Source organism: Cardiocondyla obscurior, linkage group LG23, assembly GCF_019399895.1.
Source record: "Cardiocondyla obscurior isolate alpha-2009 linkage group LG23, Cobs3.1, whole genome shotgun sequence".
NCBI lineage: Eukaryota > Metazoa > Arthropoda > Insecta > Hymenoptera > Formicidae > Cardiocondyla > Cardiocondyla obscurior.
Window position 1 is genome coordinate 1,898,090 of NC_091886.1, and position 19,583 is coordinate 1,917,672.

The window sequence follows — 19,583 nt, forward strand, 5'->3', positions numbered from 1 at the left end:
TAAAACGGCGAAACGCGTTATCGCGCGCGCCTTAGCGAAGGTGACGGCGGCGGCGGCGTGCGTAAATGTCCGAGATAAAGACGAATACGTTCGTTCGCTTCGCGGCGATACGCGTGTTTCATACCCGGGCGAGGCTCGTGATGAGGAAGGACAGGAGTCCATTTATCAGGCCCTCGTTCATAGAAATCTTTCCGAATGCCGAGCGATGACTCGAGGGATATCCGCGAGTTTATCGGCGATCGTTTCACTTCATCCTTTGAGTTCTTCGTATCGTAGATGCCCGGATACCGCGAGCTTTACTCGGATCCGCGGCCACGAAAGCGCCGAAGCGGCGAACGTTGCAACGAGATAAACACAAAGTCAGAAGTTAATTAATTAATATAAACGCTTGTCATGATAGTAAACGTGGCTTGGAAATACGTAGCAGGAATCGCGGGATGCCTGGAAGGTGGAAAAAAAAAAAAAAAAAAGAAAAGGTTTCCCGGCTGCGTTGCTTCGTAACTACATATATCCATAGTCGGATCAAGGTGCCTCAAGAGAGCCTCCGATGCGGTAGGGGTTCTCAAAGAATAACAGACTTATATCACTTACGTTTAATAATTTTATTATTCGGCGTTTAAGCCCTTTTCCCTTGCGTCGAATGGCCTGTGTTATAAATCGTCGGCGTTGCTTTTATAATAAATAGTCGCACGCCTTTTTTCTTTCTCTCTTTTCTTTTCTTTTTTTAATTTACACATCCGGATATAATTGATATGCACATACGTTAACTTTGCAGACCTAAAGACAAGATTAATTCTCTCAGCGTATATTTTTATCATTCGCGGCGTAAAGGCACCGAGAGAATTGCATCGTGCGCACGGGGGCCCGGCCCTGCACACGCACGTCGAGACGCGACGCGAAGGTGAGCGTGCGGTTAATTTGCATAATCAATTCAAAACGATGAGTCTCGCGCCTCGAACGGATCGGTCATTCTTTTCTCGACGGCCCCCGGTATGGAAGAAAAGCCATTCCTGGCGTTATATAAATTACGGTCGTCTCACCCAAGAGAAGTGCATGCTCTTATGATTGTTGGGACGGCGTTGTGGTAGCGAGTAGCAAACCGGGGCTCTCGAGTAGCTTCGCCTCGATTTGGATCTCTGATTGCGCATCGCAAAGCCGACGTGCGCCAAAAATAAAAAGAGAGTAACGGAGAAAGAGAAAGAGAGAGAGAGAGAGAAATGACGAGGAGGGAAAAAAAAAAGCGAGGGAGGAAAAACCGTGCACGTTGCGCGCATCGTCAGACATAAAACCTTTTACGAGCGTTAAAAATCGTGGCACGGCGTCCCGGCGTCGTTTCTTTTTTTCCATTGCGGTAATCCCGTCCTCTCTTTACCGTTATACCTCGCCGTGGTCATAAACAAGCGAATCCTCCGCCGTTTTAATTTCTTCTTCGTCTTCTCCGGCCAAAACGCCTTCACTCTTCTCGCACACGACCCGCCTTCTCACGCGCTCGTCGTCCCTTCATCGTTTTCACCGTCCGTTGTACGCCATCCTCCCGTCGTGTTTCTCGCGTACGTAGCATTTATGGCACTCGTGCGCTAGTTAATGAATTCTTATTACGCTAGACGCCGATCGCGTCGTTTAAAGTCACGTTTGCGGTAACGTATTTCGGAGAATTTAATTATCACAAATTATACTCGTCGCATTTATATATTTCATGCTTTTTTTCTAACGATCAATTTGGTGATTTTGATTTATTGCAGATGTGAGCTACTGAAGGTGGGACCCTCAGGAACCGCGAGGTTCTCGCAATGGAGGCGGGACCAAAGCAGCAGCAGCCGCAGCAACAACAGCCTCAACAACCGCAGCAGCAGTCGCCTCAGCAGCAGCAGCAGCAGCAGCAAGATAGCTCGCCCGGCAGTACTCAGTCCCAGAGCTCGGCGAGTACTATCGGTCCTCAGGGTGGCCCGGGTCAGGGTCAGGGCCAGCAGAATGCGGAGGACGTACTCGCGGTGGCGGAGAACACCCCCGTCAACGAGGGTGTGCTTCTCGCTCGGATCCACGTGCCCGAGCTCTACGTCAGCAAGTGTTTGCAGTTTCCCAAGGATCAGCTGGTCTGGGACGTGAAGCAGCAATGTCTGGCGTCCTTGCCCAAGGTATGAAACGACTTTTCCGACGTCCGATAGGGGAGGAGTTCTTAAGTATATTCCTAGATATCCCGGGGGAAGCCTTGAAAAGAGCCTGCGGAGCCGAAGTTATATCGATGCTCTTAACGACGATCGAACGATTCACTCCCGGACTAAAATTTATCTCCCGGCTGTTCGATAGCGCAGAGACGGACGGACGGGTCGGATGGACAGGCAGGCAGGCAGATTGCGCGGTGGAAGATGAAGGGGAGAAATTGAAAACGGAACGCATTATTCTCTTTCGCGGCAATAAATCCCGCGCGCCGTACTTCTCCTGCGTGTTATTTCTGGCCGGGACGATCCTTACGTCGGAAATTTATGAAGCCCGTGGCGGATTCTCGTTTTGCCGTCTCCATCGGACGTGCGCGAGAGAGCACGGCGCGATTGCTCACCCGCTCTCGCTTACTTTACTCGCGTCCAGTCCTTCGCACGATAATTACACGTATTTCGTTGAGAAATTTTCCCCGCGATCGAAAGCGCCGGTAATATAATTCGTAGCCCCGATTTAGCGCGGGGCCGGGGCGCAGCGAGATAAGACGGGATAAGGACGGAACCGGTGAGCGAGCCGGCCTCTCTTACCCTCGCAATCGCGCCGAGTACGCGGTCGCGTTTCGTTGAGAAATTCGTCCGAGATCTTTTTTTTCTTTCTCTCTCTTTTTCTCGAGAAAGAAGCGTATAGTAAAATATAATTCGTACCTGCGCCACCCGGGGCGATTTGTTCCCGCTGGAAATTGCGGTCGCGTGTATATTTCACCGAGGATCCCCGAGTATCGATTAATCGCCGATTACGGTCGAACCCCATCGGATCTGTCATTTATCACCGTGCATCCGCTTCTCTCTCGCGTTCGCGCGCGGCACCGCCATGCCGGATCCCAAGGACTCCATCAGGCTTTTTTCGAAGGACGCTCCCTCCGCCCGATTCCTCTCTCTCTCTCTCGCAGCCTCTCTTTCTTTTTTCCTTCTTCTCTCCACCGTCTTTCTCTCGGTCTCTCTATTTCCAACGCTCCGCTCTTTTCCTCTTCTCTCCCCCTCTTCTTTCGCCCGCCCTCTTCGTCGTCGCGAAACCGCTCGTAGTTCCTCGGGCGGCAAAAAGTACAGTGCACAATGTTGCGCGCACTGAAAGCAGAGGCAGCAGTTCGTTTTACATGCCGATTTCGCGAGATTGCAGACAGCGCGAAATTAAGAGCCGCCAGAGCGAGTAATGACAAATTCTCGAGGCGAAGAGAGAGCGAGATTCCAGTCTTTTCTGCTGCTTTCGTGATGAATCGTCCCACGGGACTATCGAGAGTCGTGAAGAGTACATCAAATTCAAAGACGGTAATCGGATCGGGTTTCCTCTTTTTTTTTTCGGGAAATACTTTTCCGTATAGGAAAACATCAGAAGGTTTTTAAATACACTCCACTGATACACGTATCGCAACAAGAACAAAAAAATAAAATAAAATAAAAGAAACTGCTTATACGTAATTATACATTTTTTATTTTAATTTTAATTAATATAACGCCATTGTTGACACGCTCTTTTTTTTTTTTTTTTTAAAAAAGATTTATGATAATTAATCTTGAAATGTTGAACAAATTCTACTTCATGTTTCTCGCGTTTTTGAAACGCGGTGCTCCAAGTGTCGTCGCACTGAGCCCTTCGTCCGTATAATCATACTTTCCCGTTGATTGCTGGATTTCCTTTTATCTCGACTTCAAAGAAATCGAATTTCGATTCGGTCGACGACGTCGCATCCGATCCGATACTCATCGCCTTTGAATCCGGTCACATACTCGCTTTCGTCGTGCTTTCACGCGACTCTCGAGAACTTTGACGACCGCACAAGAGCACATGTTAGACGCACTTTGTTGCTGAAGCGTATTAAGAACAGGCACGCGCACACGCGCGAGTGTCCTTGTTAGGCGAAATAGAGACTAGATTCTATCGATATTGTGTAGCTTTTCGCTTTCTGTGAAGTCGTCACGCTGCCATAACGAGTCCTCTTTCTCTCTATCTCTTTTCTCTCTCTCTCTCTTCCTCTCTCCTCCGGTCTTTTCCATCTTGTCTTTTTCTTACTATCTACCGCGCAAGAATTTTCACGCGTGTCGTCTTTCTGTTCCACATGCTTGCCTTCCGGGACACAGGAGGTATAGCACAGAAACCCCGATATATACTTCCATTAAGTCCTCTACTGTAAACGATTATCTGCTTACTTAATATTTTCATTTTTCTTGTTTCGTCTCATCTCCATTTCCCTCGCAGTCTCATCGGTCCCTTCAATCGACTTCATTAATTCTTTCACGTTCCATCAAATTATTTTTATAAATTTTCTTTATAATAGCAGAGTTGTACATATGTATATTGTACGGTCTCTATAAGTATCAGGTACGTGAAGGAGACTTAAAGCGATTTAAATACGCGGTACCAGTACACCGTTCATTGATTGTATTATACACGACTTTGTGTCTTGCATGAAGAAATATGAAAAAGAGGACCGTGTACTGGTACCGGTATTCAATCCCAGTCCTGGCATTTTCCTAGAGTTTGATTTCTACTCACGATATCTTATTTTTAGTTTCGTTTACTTATCAATATATTAGTACGCTGCATTCAGGATGAATTCGCCGATAATCTTTGATTAATTAATCTTAATTTGTGAAATTAAATTTTAAAAAAACCTTAAATCGTTTGGATAATTAAATATTCGCGTGCCGGTAGACGATACGTTATAATTTCATCGTGTCGCAATCGTATTACGAGAGAGCGGGAATGCTTGCCGTGCGATTACGTCCAACTCATCCTGGGACGGCAGCTTACGGATATGTACGTGCACCCGTATTATTCATACACTTATTATCCATGTGTATAGATTTATATATACGTATTACTTGTCTCGTCGATGCGCGTAATCGCCGATGATCGTGTATATTCTGACCTGTGGTGTTGTTGTTGTTGTTGTTTTTGCTTTTGCCTCATCTTGCACGGGGGGCGAAATGCATTCTACACCCGCCACCAACCACCAACCGTCACACCTGTGCTACTATCGTCTCGTGTTGTGGGACCTCGGTCTACGAACGCGCGTACCACCCTCTTTCGTACGAATAATCGCTAATGTTGCGCGGAAAAAAAAAAAAAAAAAAAAAAAAAATACCACGCGCCTTTCGCGGGCCCTTCATCACCCTCCACTTACGGTGTGTTGCGGAAACGCCGCTTCTCCATCCCTTTCGAGCGTCTCGCAGGTGGCCACTTGGTACAGGGTACGTCTTCACTATTACTAATAGCATGCGACCACGCCTTTCGTTCCTCATCGATCGGTTTTTACTCCCTTTTTTGTATTTCTTCGGTTTTTCGCGGATTCGCGTGGCGAATTAAATTGATTCGACGATTTAAAAGGAATGATAATTTTAAATATAAAATTATCATCTATTTAATGCGAATGATTTAATTAGCAGGGATGCATATTTTCTGCAAGCTACCTGTCTATCTGTTTTTTTAGATGTTATTTCTATTACGATTTTTTTATCTTCTTTATAAATTAATTTACTTTTTTTTTTTTATACGTGTAATGTCAAGTTATTAACTTTCGACTTGGTAAACTTACAGAGAAAGTCACAGCAAAGTGCCGTCACGTTGTATATTTCTTATACAATCTGGTTATGGTAGTAGTTATATAAAGTGATTATTTTTATTTATTTGCTAACAAGCTACGATTACGTAGCGACAGTTAATCTATAATTTCCCTATCTGCTTTCTTTGTCTCCATCTGCCGTTTAGAGCACAATATTTTTGAATTAAATAGTAGAGTATTTAATTTCTTTTCATGTTAAATTACGTAAAATATGCATCTGTCTTTTTGCAATTTTTTATTTATGTGTAATACAGAAGAGGGAGATCGGGCGGAATAGTTTTAGGCTGCTCGTACAGCACATTCTTCGCGAAGCATAGATTGCTCGTATAGTTCGTCGAGGCATTTAGCAACTATTGCTTTCTGCATGGTAATAATTTATAGCACGATTGTTGCTCCGTTATTATACGCGATGCGAACAGTTAAACGGTAAATTCCGAGGATGTCAAATTGCGAACTTGACGATTGTAACACCCGCGTTTCTTCTACGCTCTTCCTTCGCAATTTACTCAGATTGTTCGCGTCGCGTATCAGTCTCTTGGTTCAGCTTTAGAACGCGTGGCGTTGAACATTTATTTCCGCTCGTGCACGGAAAAAACGTCAACGGAAAGTAATCGCGACGCGCGTGATTACGTGCATGATTTGTGACATAAATCGCGCGGCTGTGTGGCAAATCCGCATAGCTTTCGACATTTTTACAGTTCACCGAAGTCGACGAATTAAAAACGCTGTCCGCGTTTAGACGAAATGTCCGAAAATGCGGGATACCCCTAGCCGTTTGATTCGTAATTCGCATTTACGACTGTGGCACACTCAGATGTGACGTTTTCAGCGAGGCCGCGAATTTTTTCTCGGCGAAGGTACGTCGCTGCGTTATAATTGCGATACTAATAGCGTACGGGTGCGAGGGTGATTCACTTTGGCGCAGGTCGAAACGCGCCGTAATGCGCTTTTTAGCACGCGCGACATTACGCCGCGCTTTGCATCATAATGCGTTTTGATGTAATCCGAAAGCTCGAAAGGATATCCGCGATTCTCGCCGGGCGAGTGTCCTCGATCGAGGTCGCGCGCCGTGCTGTCGACCTCCTCCGGCGAGAGACCGTCCCGACGATGCGGCACGCTGCTCGCTAATGTTGCTGCCGTGTCTCTTTGACGTTGCTGTACGCGGTGACTTTCGTTTTCGCCGGGAGGTTAACGAAACCGTTGAACCCCACATCGATTCCCGCGTTGCGTTCCTACGGACGACACTCGGTAGTGGCCGGTCCGTCGTTCTGCAGGCAGAATCTTTTTTTTTTTTTTAAGAATAACTCCGCAAAAAATTTATGAGCTAAAATTTATTTATTTATTTATACGGCGCTTCTTTGTGTGCGTTTCTTTTCCTCCCCTGAAGGGTCATATCCATTGAAAAAGATACGCCGCGGAATCTTTCTTTCCCGAGATAAAAGAGCGTGGCTTCCTTTCCTTCTTGAATTTTTTAAGGATCCAGAATTTTTCGCCAACATTTTCTAAATTGCGAGCTGCTCGAGAAAAATACGTAGGACGTTCCTTATCGCATGCGCGATTTATTAAAGCGGCATTCTAGAAGCCTCGCACGTATACGAGTTACGTAGAAAACTATTTTTCGAAATTATCTCTCCGCCGTTTGTTCGTTTGGCTGGCGCGGTTATCGATCCCGCTGAGGCGACACACTGCGTGCTCCTCTTAGTTCTTGAAGCGCCGGAGTTGGCCAAAAAATTCGCTACCCTTTTTGTTACCTTCCTGCCAGACGCTCTAAATACACCGTGTGCTGCTAACGACGCCAGCTCGTTATTCCTTTCGTGTATATCGCTTTCGATCACCTTGGCCTAAGGGGCCCATTCTCGCGTTAAAATTACTTTACCTCCACCTCCATCTCCTCCTCTTCTCTACAGTTTACTCGCATCCCATAGGTGCTCTTCTTATCTTCTCCGATCGAGAATAGGATACGGAACCTTAACACGGTTCGCCAAAAATTGCAAAAAAAAAAAAAAAAATATAGAAAGAACCGATAATCAAATTATTTATCAGTGCTTTCCGTGCATAATTATTATTCTACTAAAATTCATATAATCCTCGTCTTCGCATTTGATCTTTTTACAACGTCCACTTTTTTTTCAACGTGATAAAGCAACAATAGTTTCAACAATGGTTGACGTTTCAATTCACTATAATGCAGATAATTTATATTAATTCGATCTCAGATACTTCCAAGCTATCAATATGCGTTTCGATAAAATCGCATTATTAGACGATGATAGTTAGCTTCTGGAAGCAGTCAGCTTCGAGACCGCGTCGCGGTCGCTCAGCGCTTATCGCCGCGAATGTGCATGATCCATCGATACCGCTGTACCGGAACAGACCGAATATTACCCGCGCGGCGATAGCGCATCGCCGCGTATCCCGCGCGAGGATCTCGGCGGAGGATAAATTCACCCTGGCCGGCGCGCCAGAGGATCCACGGCGGGTCCGTAGAAGGCAGGACCCTTCGTAGGCGTAAACGATCACCGTGATCCACGATTGCGCGAGCCAAGATCATTCTTTACTTCCGATAGAATCGCGCCCCTTTCTCTGCGGCTGCGGGCTATCTACGCGTCGTCACTTTGTAACGCATGTTTTTCTCGCGCCCGCACCATGTAATAACGCTCCCTTTATCGGTAGATAATTTGCACCGTGGAAAAAGTGCCCAAAGTCACGGGACGGGATAAAAGTTTGCGGGCAATATGGTTTTCAGCCGCGTCGTTTTCAAGCGGCGTTTATTCGCCAGCTACGAAATATGTGCCACGTCGCGTTCCATTTCCTCCGCGCTCCACTTCGAACTTAATCCGCTCTGTTTCCATTACCGAGTTCCGAGTGCACGCGCGTTTTCTACGTACGGAAAACGTTTATGCTCGGAGCGACAATTAAATCGATTTCCAGCGAACGGGCATAGCTGGCCCTCGCACGTGGCTTATCGATTCCGCAAACAAGTTCAAGTCGGCGCGCGCGATTACGTCCGCATACCTGGACGCGTGTCGGATAAAATGACATAACCCGGAAATGAATAATCTCGCGTTCGAAGGAGCGTGTAGACGTAGAACCGGAGAGAACGGAGGATTCTTGCGTCAAGATCGACAAATCCTGCGCCGCCCTGCCGTCGACACGGAACAAATGCGCGCGAGTTGTTGAGCGGGTACTACATCGATCTATTTATATCGATCGTATGCCGTGAACCGGGTACGGGAATAGATCGAATGGAGATGGATGGCCAGGTTTTCCGCGGCGCTCGGTTGGAGGACGACCTCGTCGGAACCGGACGATCGTGATTTTTAAAAGAATACTCAACTTAAGAAGCGAGAAAATTAGCGGTAACACGAAAATCGCAAAGTAAATAAAAAGATTTTTTCTTAATGTACTTTCGTACAGAGCTATTCTTTCAACGGGGTCTAAGAAAAGACGCGTAGTTTTTAAAAAATATGATACGCGCCGGAATTGATTACGCGGGTAGAGATCGAGAAATCGTAGGAGTCTCAATCGAAGCCGCGGGATCTTCGTCGCGGGGAAAACTATTCAGAATGCGGACACGCGAGAAGCATCCGCGAGGACACGTAGTCTTCCTCGAAAAGAGGCGAGGTACAGCGCTCGACTGTATCTCGCTCCTTTAGCCGTCGTTGTCGGGTAACTCGGAGGAACCCGAAGCGTTGTCGCTTATTTCGCGTAATTGCCGGTGTTCCTGGCGGGTGGGACTCTTTCGAGGATACGCGATTCGCGGGGCATCGGGATCAAACGAGGTTTGAGCGCCAGCGGCGGATCGTCCTCATTCCTGAAACATTTTTGCCGCGCATTCAATTTAGCAACGAGTATTTACCATTCTCACGAAAAACGCCCATAGCGACTTGCTTAAAGAGGAAAGAAACAGCGCGGGGCTTATTAAACGTTTATTAAGTGTACACATTTCTCGCGCGCGTTGCCCGATGACAATCTTGCTACGAGATCGCGAAGTAATTTTAGAGCTATCACTTTAATTAACATACACGATGCGATGCGGTGCGCGCAGAAAACAATCTCCCCTCGCTTCAAATTTAAATAAATTTTTATACGGATACATGTTAAAGTCGCGTATTTCAATTTTTTTTCTTTTTATATAAAAAAACATGCAATTTTGAGCATTATTATTTTTTTTTTAAATCAAATTAAACATATCCTACATATACTCTCTCTATCTCTCGTTAAGGTTTAATAACTTAATCCAAAATATCATCGAGCGACAAACTCTGCTTTTTCCCTTTCAAAGGGAACGATTAGCGATACATTAAAAGAATACGACGCGCTATTTTGAACTCGCATTCGTCCACGTCCATAGTCAGGCTTTCCCTTTAGGGGAAAAGCAACGGAAAAGAGGGAAAGGTTCGTTTCTCGGTTCGTTTTGTGTATAACGTCGCTTCTTTCAGTCTCGGCGGAATCTAACCGTGCGGCAGTAGCCAGTAACTGCAGCAGCCTTTTACCCGGGGCTCCTCGAGTGCAATCTCGTATTCATGAATTCCTTGTACGTAGCCCTCCCCTACGTTCCTTCACCTACGTCTCCACCTCCGCCTCCGTTCGCCCTGGCTCCGCGCCGCTGCTTGGTCCCGCCGTCTTTTGTGTACCTTGCATGCACGGTGAATATCTCACACGCGTGCAGAACCAGCGGCCGAAAAGAAAAATCGCGCGACGTCAATCGGAACGCGCGCGTGATCATCGAAAATGTTAAGTATACTTTACCGCTTCTATACCTTTTATACTTCGTTCGGTGAATCGTTATTCGCATTACTTATGATATGGATTGAAGGAATCGTAGAGACTGACCTGGTAAATCGTACGTCTACCGTTTCGTTGCGCTGCTTGACCTAGCTCAACTTATTTCCATCGCGAACAATTTCTTCTGGATTGTTTTCACAATTATTTTTTGATGCAAAAAATATGAAATACTTTTGCAGTAAATGAAATCCTCGGCAGTGACCGCGTTGATATTCCGGTGGCACAGAAATTAATTTCTCGGTCGGGAAGGGTTTACGTTACGGTTATAAGACGACTTGTCAATCTTGCACTTGGCACCGCGTAACCTACATAGTTATTCAATAGCGATGATTTCGCAGAGACGAGTGATCCGCAGAGTCATTTAAGCTTAGTAAATCGAGATCTCAGTTTAACACACATGCATTGATAAACGTGTGCTTATTTACACGTGTCTTTTTTTGTTAAATTAATAAAATATCTTTAGAAAAATAGAAAAAAAAGATAATATAACGATTATAACGATATTAATTAATTTATAATATTAATTGCAATTCACTCACACGTTATTGTATTAATTTACTCGCTTATGTTATTTTTTGAATAATGTGACAACGCTTCGCGCAACAGATTCCATTTTCCCTATAAGGTGAAGTATCGATTCTGGACTATTTTTGTTGCGTGAGATTAAATTGACTATAAGCCCGTGTAAAGCAACAAGCGGTTATTATTCATGAAAGAATCAATGTCGCGGAATTGGAAGAAAGTCTTTAGCTTTTTAAATGCATTGCGTTATGCTATTCTATCTGTAAAAATATATCGTAATTCAAAGGAAAGGTTTTTTCTTTTTTTTTTAATACATCCATTGTTTGTTGGTATTATTGAAATAATGTTTAAATTGTCGCGATGTCCTCAGAATCCAATTATTTCGAGACCTTGATTCGTATACACATGTCGAACGTGCTTCAGTGCAAGATTGATCCACTGCGTTGCGTCCAGGCCTCTATCGAGACAAATACCCCGTCGCTATAAATAGTCTATACAAATGCGATTCTTCGGATGCCGCAGCGACATCGAGTCGTACCGCAGAAATAAATCTTTCCGTGTCAGGCCTCGATCCGCCGTTCTCCTCCATGCCGTAAGCCGGGATGAGAATCGTCATTCGTCATAAAGTCGCCACAATTAATTATGCCAAACGGCAATCGATGCTCCGCACACCCTTTTTTCTATGCGTTATCTCGAATTAATGCTGCGGGAAATACATCGGTAGAATTTCAAGAGACGAATAATTTTGCGTTAACAAATTACTTTTGCGATAAGACGCGCTGTCGTTGTTTTTTCTTTTTTTTTTCTTTTTTTTTTTATTTTTTGGTTCGCCGTGTCTTCGGTGTTTCAGCTTCGTTAATTTTCAAAAAATAATTTCGCTGCAAGATTGCCGCGGAAACAACACGGCGAGATTCGGTGGAAGCCGCGCCGACATTCCATGCCGGATAACGAACTTCCCGCCGTTAATTGACAAAAATTCTCTGCCAAACGTTTCTCGCCGTCTGCCAATATCCGCCAATTTGCGAGTCGCTCAGCTAACTTTCCGCATCCCAGGGCTAGCGTAGCGCGGCTCTCGCGCGCAGTTTGTCGGTGTAATTTCCAGTTTGATTAGCTGACACCTCTCCGCGGAACGTGTACGCGCCGCGCGGACCGCGCGCGCGGTTTCCAAGTTATGTACGAATTGCTGCTAACGATGTAGTTAACGGTTGATTAAAATCGAGATCCATTCATTTCCGCGGAGGCGGTGGGAATTTCGGTCCCTTTACCGGACGGGAGCGCCGGCCCTTCACCGTGCCGTAGTACGGAAACGTATCCACGGCACGAAACGAGTCTGATAATCGTCCTATAATTCAACCTGAATCGCGCCGAACAGTGTAGTAGCTACGTAGTGGCACAAAAACCTTATCGAGCGCGGCAATTTGTCGGCGGCGCTCTTTATTTCACCCCTTGTTACGCCGTATAAAGTCCGAGATAAAGCAGATAAAAATACCGAGGGAGATTTTATTTATTTCCGCGCCGTCGATTTGCCGTCGCTAAATATTCTTAACTTTCAAATGGTAATTGCAGTTGCACCTTCATTATCCCGATGCAAAATGGAACGGCTATTAATTCCGGAGGAGTAGAATACGCGAGATTTTACTTCGCATATTTTATTCATGCACCGTCGGAAGAATTAATCCGCGACGATTTATCGCTGTTGCGCAACACGATAAAGTTATGACTTGCAGAAAGTGTAATTTGCCTAATAAAACACGCCTCATAGGTAGCGTCAGTGATCGAAATATCGTCGCCGCCACGTGGAGCCCGTCGGCCTCCGGAATTGATTGCCAATTACCGGTGGAACGACGCTGACTCGATTCTGCGATCTAGAAAATTGAGTTACTTGACGAAACTCGATTCGACGTTGAATATGGCGGCGGTCTCGAGACGAAAACGCGACGTCACGTTAATCATACCTGCGAACTTATTCTCGCCCGTGCTAATACCTAAAAGGTTTCTTTTTTTTCTTTTCTTTTTTTTTTTTTTTCTTTCTTTAAATTGTAATATACTCGCAAACATGTTATTTTTATACAAAGTAAAAAAAGAACCGTATTCAAAGCACCCGAAATTGCTGTCGTAATTCAGAGATAACGAATGCTAATTATCGAGCGTGATGAATTAATGAATACGATACCCATAAAGTATCGCTATAATAAGATGTGCGAAAGGATTCTCTAGAATTTTTATTCGGGACAGTGAAAGTGTGCAACGTATCGGCTATGCTCCCAAAGAGTGCCAATTTACATGGCTTCGTTAATGACGCGCATTATATCATATTAATTCATGTCATTTATATTTATCTCCCGTTATTAATCATTTAAGTAATCTAATTATTTAATCTTACGCCATTTTTCAGTCGCGTCGACTAATAAACGTTCTAAAGCTACTTCATAAGATTTATCGCGCGCGCGATTGAACATCGAAAGAATTTCCGTCGACGCGAAAAACGTCCACTCGAAGTATATCGATAAGCGTCACGGGATTCACTTTTTACCCGGCTAATAATAAAAAGGCAATTTTTACGCGGTTGAGAAATTAAAGCGACTTTTTTGCGATATGATTCGAGGAAAGGACGCGATAATCGCTGTTAAGCGCCAATAATAGCGACTGATGACGAATCCGGAACCAGTTCTAATAACCAGTTTGACGCGAGAAAAAGCGACGATGGACTTAAGAATCAATAAAGGTGCCTAAAGGATCTTCTCGTCAGCTCTCGTCACAGCGGTCTTCCCGTAAGAGCGGGATTCTCCTTTTTCACCGTAGTTTTCCCCCGCACGCTCTTCCGATCGAACGGTTCTCTCGTTCTTCCGCCGCGCCGTTTCTCGTTTCACTTTTCGGGGATGAAAACGCGGTGGGGCTGCGCGCCATTAAGACATTCAATCGGGCGCCGGCTAATGATGTTGATAATCGTTAAAAAATCGATCGTTATATTTTCCGAAAGGTATTACTTTATCTTATCGAGATTAGTCATTAACCTTTGTTCGAAAGCTGATTCCACGTGGCTTATGGGCTCGGTATCGCGGGATCTCAATACGGCTTGGTAGTACGTCGATCGCTTTTGCGATAATGGTGTGAGTCAGCTTGATGGACGCGGCAGAAAGATGCTTGAATAAACTTCCAGATAAATATTTGCGCTTCGCAGAATGCACTCGCATTGTTGGACCGTAGGATCGTTTCAAATTAAACGGCAGTCTTATCGCGCATTGTCAGATCAGCCGGCGTCTTCAATCTTGATGATCAATGGCCGTACAAAAGGCGCCCTCGCGCGATTTAAATCTAGGATCACCGCGTTGTTACTGTGTTAATTAATATTATTGTAATAGCAAACCTTTTTTTTTTTTTTTATCACATTGTTGACAATGGGAACACGATAAAAATATCGTAATGCTAAGGCGTGTTATATCATCATACGCGCGAAGCGATTGATAATTTCGATTATCGTACAAGATTACCGCTAGTTTCTTTCTGTTTTTTTTTATTTTTTTATTTTTTCTTAGCGTCGCTTACTATCATTGACGATTTTATTGTTCGCTCGTAACTACACATGATCGCAGAGCTCGTAATCGAACGTTCACTCGAATCTCTCTTCCGATACGCAGCCCCGTGTAAGGCAGAGGATGTCCAAAGAACCGCTATTAAAGTCTCGATGACTGTTTTTTTCCGATGCGTCCAGCAATTTGATTTCGTATTCCGCCATGGCCGGCCCGTTTCCTTCTCTCTTTTTCGCCACGGTGCAGTCTCTCTCCGGCGCGTAGATCGAAATTTTATGGGTCGTATTTCCTCTTTAACGCCGATGCTGCGTCCGGCACTCTGGATGATTCCACTTCGCCTTTGTGTCCGTTCACCACCCTCTCCCGTTTACTCCCTTGGTTTTCGTTTTCCCCTTTCTCGTCGCCCACCCATTTTTTTTTCTTTTTTTTTTTTTGCACGGGCTATCATAAATCGTTGCTGTTGTCGTATCGCGTGGATCAACAGATACGCGTACCGATCGTCTCCCTGGGAAAGTAGAGCAAGATCCGGTAGATAGGTGAATCAAATTCTCGCCCGTAATTATTACCGGATGAATCGAGACCTCCGCTTCCGTGAGAAATGGAGAAATAAGCGAATCTAAATAACGCGATTTTAAGCGGAGCGCCTTTTACTCGGAATATATTAGCACTTTTCACGGTGTTTTACTTTTTATTAGGACAAACGTGGAATTTCGACGAGATTCGCGTTCACTTTACATTTCCACGAGGGACTCCCGTTATTGGGGAATCTATTCTCATAAAATGAGAACGCGTGAAATAAAAAATACCGAGTGCTTTTGACCGCCGCGCGGTGTCGTCGCGAGGAGAGAAATTCGCGAGTTCAACGATGACGATCGGTCGCGAGAGCGAGCGGTGATCTCCTCCGGTACGAAGGCGAAGGCGCGCCCGAAGAAGACGAAAACTCGTTTCGTGCTTCGTTGCGAAGGTTAAAACCGTAACGCTCCTATCCGCCTTGCTCGTCGCCGCGGCCGCTCGTGTGCGAGCGAGCGGGCAAACGCGGGGCGCTGGTCAGGCCGAGCTTAAACATCGGCAAGGCCTGGCCCCCCCTCGCCAGACCGCAATTACATCCCATAAAGCACGATTGAGACACGGTTCGGCCATTATTCTCCCATACAGGGCCGTACAAAAGAGTCCCGCCGTTTAACGCGGCGAGGAAAAACCCTCTTTCTCTCGTACATACCTCGCCTACGACGTGGCACGCGCGCGAGCCAGAAAGGACGAGCGGAAAAATGCGGTCGACCTACGTCGAGGGATATTTTTCGTCCGCGAACTCACGAGAGGTATCGATGAAACCTCGGCGCAGACTTTAGAAGCCGCCTTTAAGAGCGAGCGACTCTCCCTCTCTTCGAAGATGAGATCTGTATCTTCATTAAAGTCTACCTTCCTCGGATTAATATATCGTAGACAAATTACGACATGCGGAAATGAAGAAATTCCTTTAGAGGACGTGCAGAAAAGGATTATTTAAATGAGAGAATTTATTCGATGGAACGGACGGGACTTCTCGAGATCGCGCCTTTCGAAGAGGCTGATTCTTTATAGTCCTCCGAGTATCGACGAAAAAGGATAATAATGGCAATTAATTCTCCTCGATTCTACCTTTAATCGGTGACTTTTTCCGCGCTCGGTTCCTATGACCTTGTCTTTCACCCGTTCCTCCGGTAATCGAAGAAACTCGAAGGCACGTTTCGCTATGGCGAGATTATGCCGCCTCTCGGAACTTTATGAAGCAATTACCGCGGCACTAATTAGAGTAGGAGCGCCGGTTTGGCAGGCTGCTTCATTTTTGTCAGGAATGTCGTGAGTAACCGCGGCGAATCGCTCGTGAGCGTTACACGAGCGAACAATGCTTGCACGTCCCTGCGTATCTCGGCTTTTTTCTCTCGGTATCGCTCCGTGAAATTATGCGCCTTGTCTTACTCAATTTACGCCAATTAGGCAAGTTGAATTTTACGCGTTGATCAATAAATCAAGGAAGGTGCGAGCCCCGGTTTTCAGAGACAACGTTGTTCTCTTTAACTTCATTTATTTAATCTGTACTGCTTATTTCCATTTCATGAATAAGCTGTACGAAACTCCGTCGTAGATAAGAAAGTTTCCGACAGGTGAAAAAAAAAAAAGAAAAAAAAGAAACAGGAGAAAAAATAAATAGAAGAATTCGTTAAATAGAATATGGAAATTTGTGAAAGTACAACTTTATAAAATCTGACAGAAAAATCTGACCGCTTTTTCGTCTCTGTCTTTTTATTCATACGCGTTCCAAATCTCAATTGCAATTACGTCCCACGAAGCTTTGCGAGACGGAGGAAACCACTGACGAGCATGTCACGGACACATCGAGCCGGCTTAACGAATCAAACGCAAAACGAGGACGTTATATTACTCGTAAATATAAGAGCCTTGAGCAAAGCATTTGAATGTAGTCGGAGGAAGCCTTTAAAAATGGTGAAGTACAATTGCTTTCCTATAATCTCGTCTAGAACGTGCGCTATGTCACTTATTTCCACAAGATATTTCCCTGCTCGAGAAATCTCGCCAGTTAATAACGTAATTATAAATAATAATAATAATAATGGTTGTAATTATCGAAGAAATTTTTTGCCGCAACGTGAATATATATTTTTTATAAAATATTTATTGGATCATAAGTGTGCTTAGGTATCGATGCTCTACAGCATAAATAAAAAACGTTAAAGCATCTGCCGCTAAATGTTCATATCCGTTTTCTCGTACGTCAGCTGCCTTTTTTGTATTTTTTTTTTACGTTTCGTGGGTTTCCCATGGCCGACCACACCTCCGCCCATCGGCACGGCAAAGTACGGAGACTCCCGGCTTTTCTTTTTTTTTTTTTTTTTTCTTCAACGAAACCTTTAATTTGGCACGTGTTGTACTCTTGGCTATTGTTGCCATGATTGTCGGGTTGGTCTGACCGTCTTCCTTCGCATCGTCGCCGATCTTTCGCGTGGCATAAGCGGAGTACGTGGTGATAATACACGGTTCTCGGGTGTGCGTGGCACGCGTGCTGTTCCTCGACATCGCTTTTCGCCTATCTTGAGTCGTTACCCGACTAAACATTATAATACCGCGAGAAAAAAAAATTCGCCGGCGCCGTCGAACGTCGTAAATACTATTAATGCAATCGGGAATTGATTTTCCCCGGTCCTCGTTTGGTATTCATAGGCGAGGAACAGTTCGCCGCACATTATTCGCCTATGAATACGAAAGATATTGACCTAAGAGAATTTATAGCGTGCTTATAATCGCACACAACGCGGAAATACTTTTTTTTTTTTTACTTAGACGAGTCGCTAAAAATATACATAATTGCAAATATATAATGCACGCGCGTACAATTTCATGCGACGAATAAATAAAATTCTGTACCGTAAATAATTATTTTTATTAAATGATGAATTATAATTTCCAAATAAATTTGATCGGTGAAATAAATTATGGAAACAAGTGGATATTAATGACATTAATGATATTAATGTTTTGCGATGTGTACACACTGAGTGCGCCATATGTAATATTAATATTAGGCAATCCATTAATTATCTTTGATTATTAAATGAGCATGATTGTCGTTGAAAAGAGAATTAATTCGCGAAACGATTGCGGATCTTACACTTAAGTCTTGCCTGCATGATTTTGGCTCGTTCGTTAATGTTGCTACGTGCATGTCAAACGGAAAAGTGGGGGTGGCGGGTCATTCTGATCCTCTCTCGTGCGATTCACCTGTGCCTTAATGACAAAATTTCATCGCCTTGCAGGAGCTGAAGGAGAGCTTCAATTACGGCCTCTTCTGCCCGCCGGTGAATGGAAAAGCCGGGAAATTCCTGGACGAGGAGCGCCGCCTCGGCGATTATCCTTTCAATGGACCTGTCGGGTATCTGGAGGTAAGAAAACGCGTTTCTTTTTTTTTTTTTTGCTTCTTTTGTATTTTATTTCTTTTTATTTTTTTTATATTTATTTTTTTACATCGAGATATCACGTTAATTTCATTCGTTGTTACAACTGCAAAAGAAGCAAATATGTAAGTCAGATATATATATTTATTTTTATCGAACGATCGTCGGTTGGTTTTAGTAACATGTGGTACCGTACTGCAGAGGCTTCCCGTTTTAGTAACGGAAGGGTTAAGTAACTTCCTCGCGTGCGCATTAAAGCTGTCAGCAGATCCACTTCACGCCTGATAGGATCTAATTACGTTTCTAAACTGAATATTGAGAAAACAGTTGTATATTCTTTTGGACTTGCGCGAGGACGTTACACGCGCGCGAAATTGGACGAAAATTTTACGCAAAGACACTTTTACTCTTTCACGTTATTCGGTAAAACATTTTTTTTTTTCTTTTTTTGCAAGTCAATTTTAGAAAGCTCGTACATTCAGCTTCCTTTACATCGTCTTCAATTTCGAGTTAAAGATCCCGTGCAACGTTAATCGTTTCCGCAATGTAATGAAAAAGAGAGGTCGCGGAAGTGCGTATTATGTAATTAATCATCGCGGTGATCCTTGCTATCCTCGGCGTACATAAATCACTCGGTGGTCGCGGTGCGACGAATCCACGCGCTCTTGCGTAGCCCTCGCACCGGCGCGGCGATGACTGTTGAAACGGGGGATTTGCGAAAAACAAATAATCCGGTCCCGGGTTAACGAGATCTGGATTCTATCCCGCGGTTTTCTTGCGTAACCGGTGCTAGTTCTCATCACCGTCCACATCGCCGGGTTCCCCGTGCCGTCGTCGTCGTAGTTGCCTTCCTCTTCTTTTTCTTCCTCTTCTTCGGCCGATCCTGATCGGTTCCACCGTGCCAGCTGCACGGTCCCCGCTTCGTCGCGGGAGATTCACTTTCAGGGACGGCTGACTCATACAGCTTCTTTGAACAGTCTTTAAGCCGTATTCACCTCGCACGAGTTACAAATTACG

At 44.8% G+C, this 19,583-nt stretch overlaps 1 protein-coding gene across 9 annotated transcripts in view; it reads left to right on the plus strand.

Moving 5' to 3' along the window:
* Prosap (SH3 and multiple ankyrin repeat domains prosap) overlaps positions 1–19,583 on the plus strand; it is a 104,523-nt gene that overhangs the window by 69,600 nt on the left and 15,340 nt on the right. For 7 of the 9 annotated variants that reach the window (XM_070671314.1, XM_070671309.1, XM_070671316.1 and 4 more), the window contains 2 exons: positions 1,743–2,135; positions 18,429–18,554. In XM_070671314.1, coding sequence (XP_070527415.1) covers positions 1,791–2,135; positions 18,429–18,554 — 471 coding nt within the window. In that variant the 5' untranslated portion in view covers positions 1,743–1,790. The other 2 variants (XM_070671312.1, XM_070671311.1) reach the window with 2 other exon arrangements.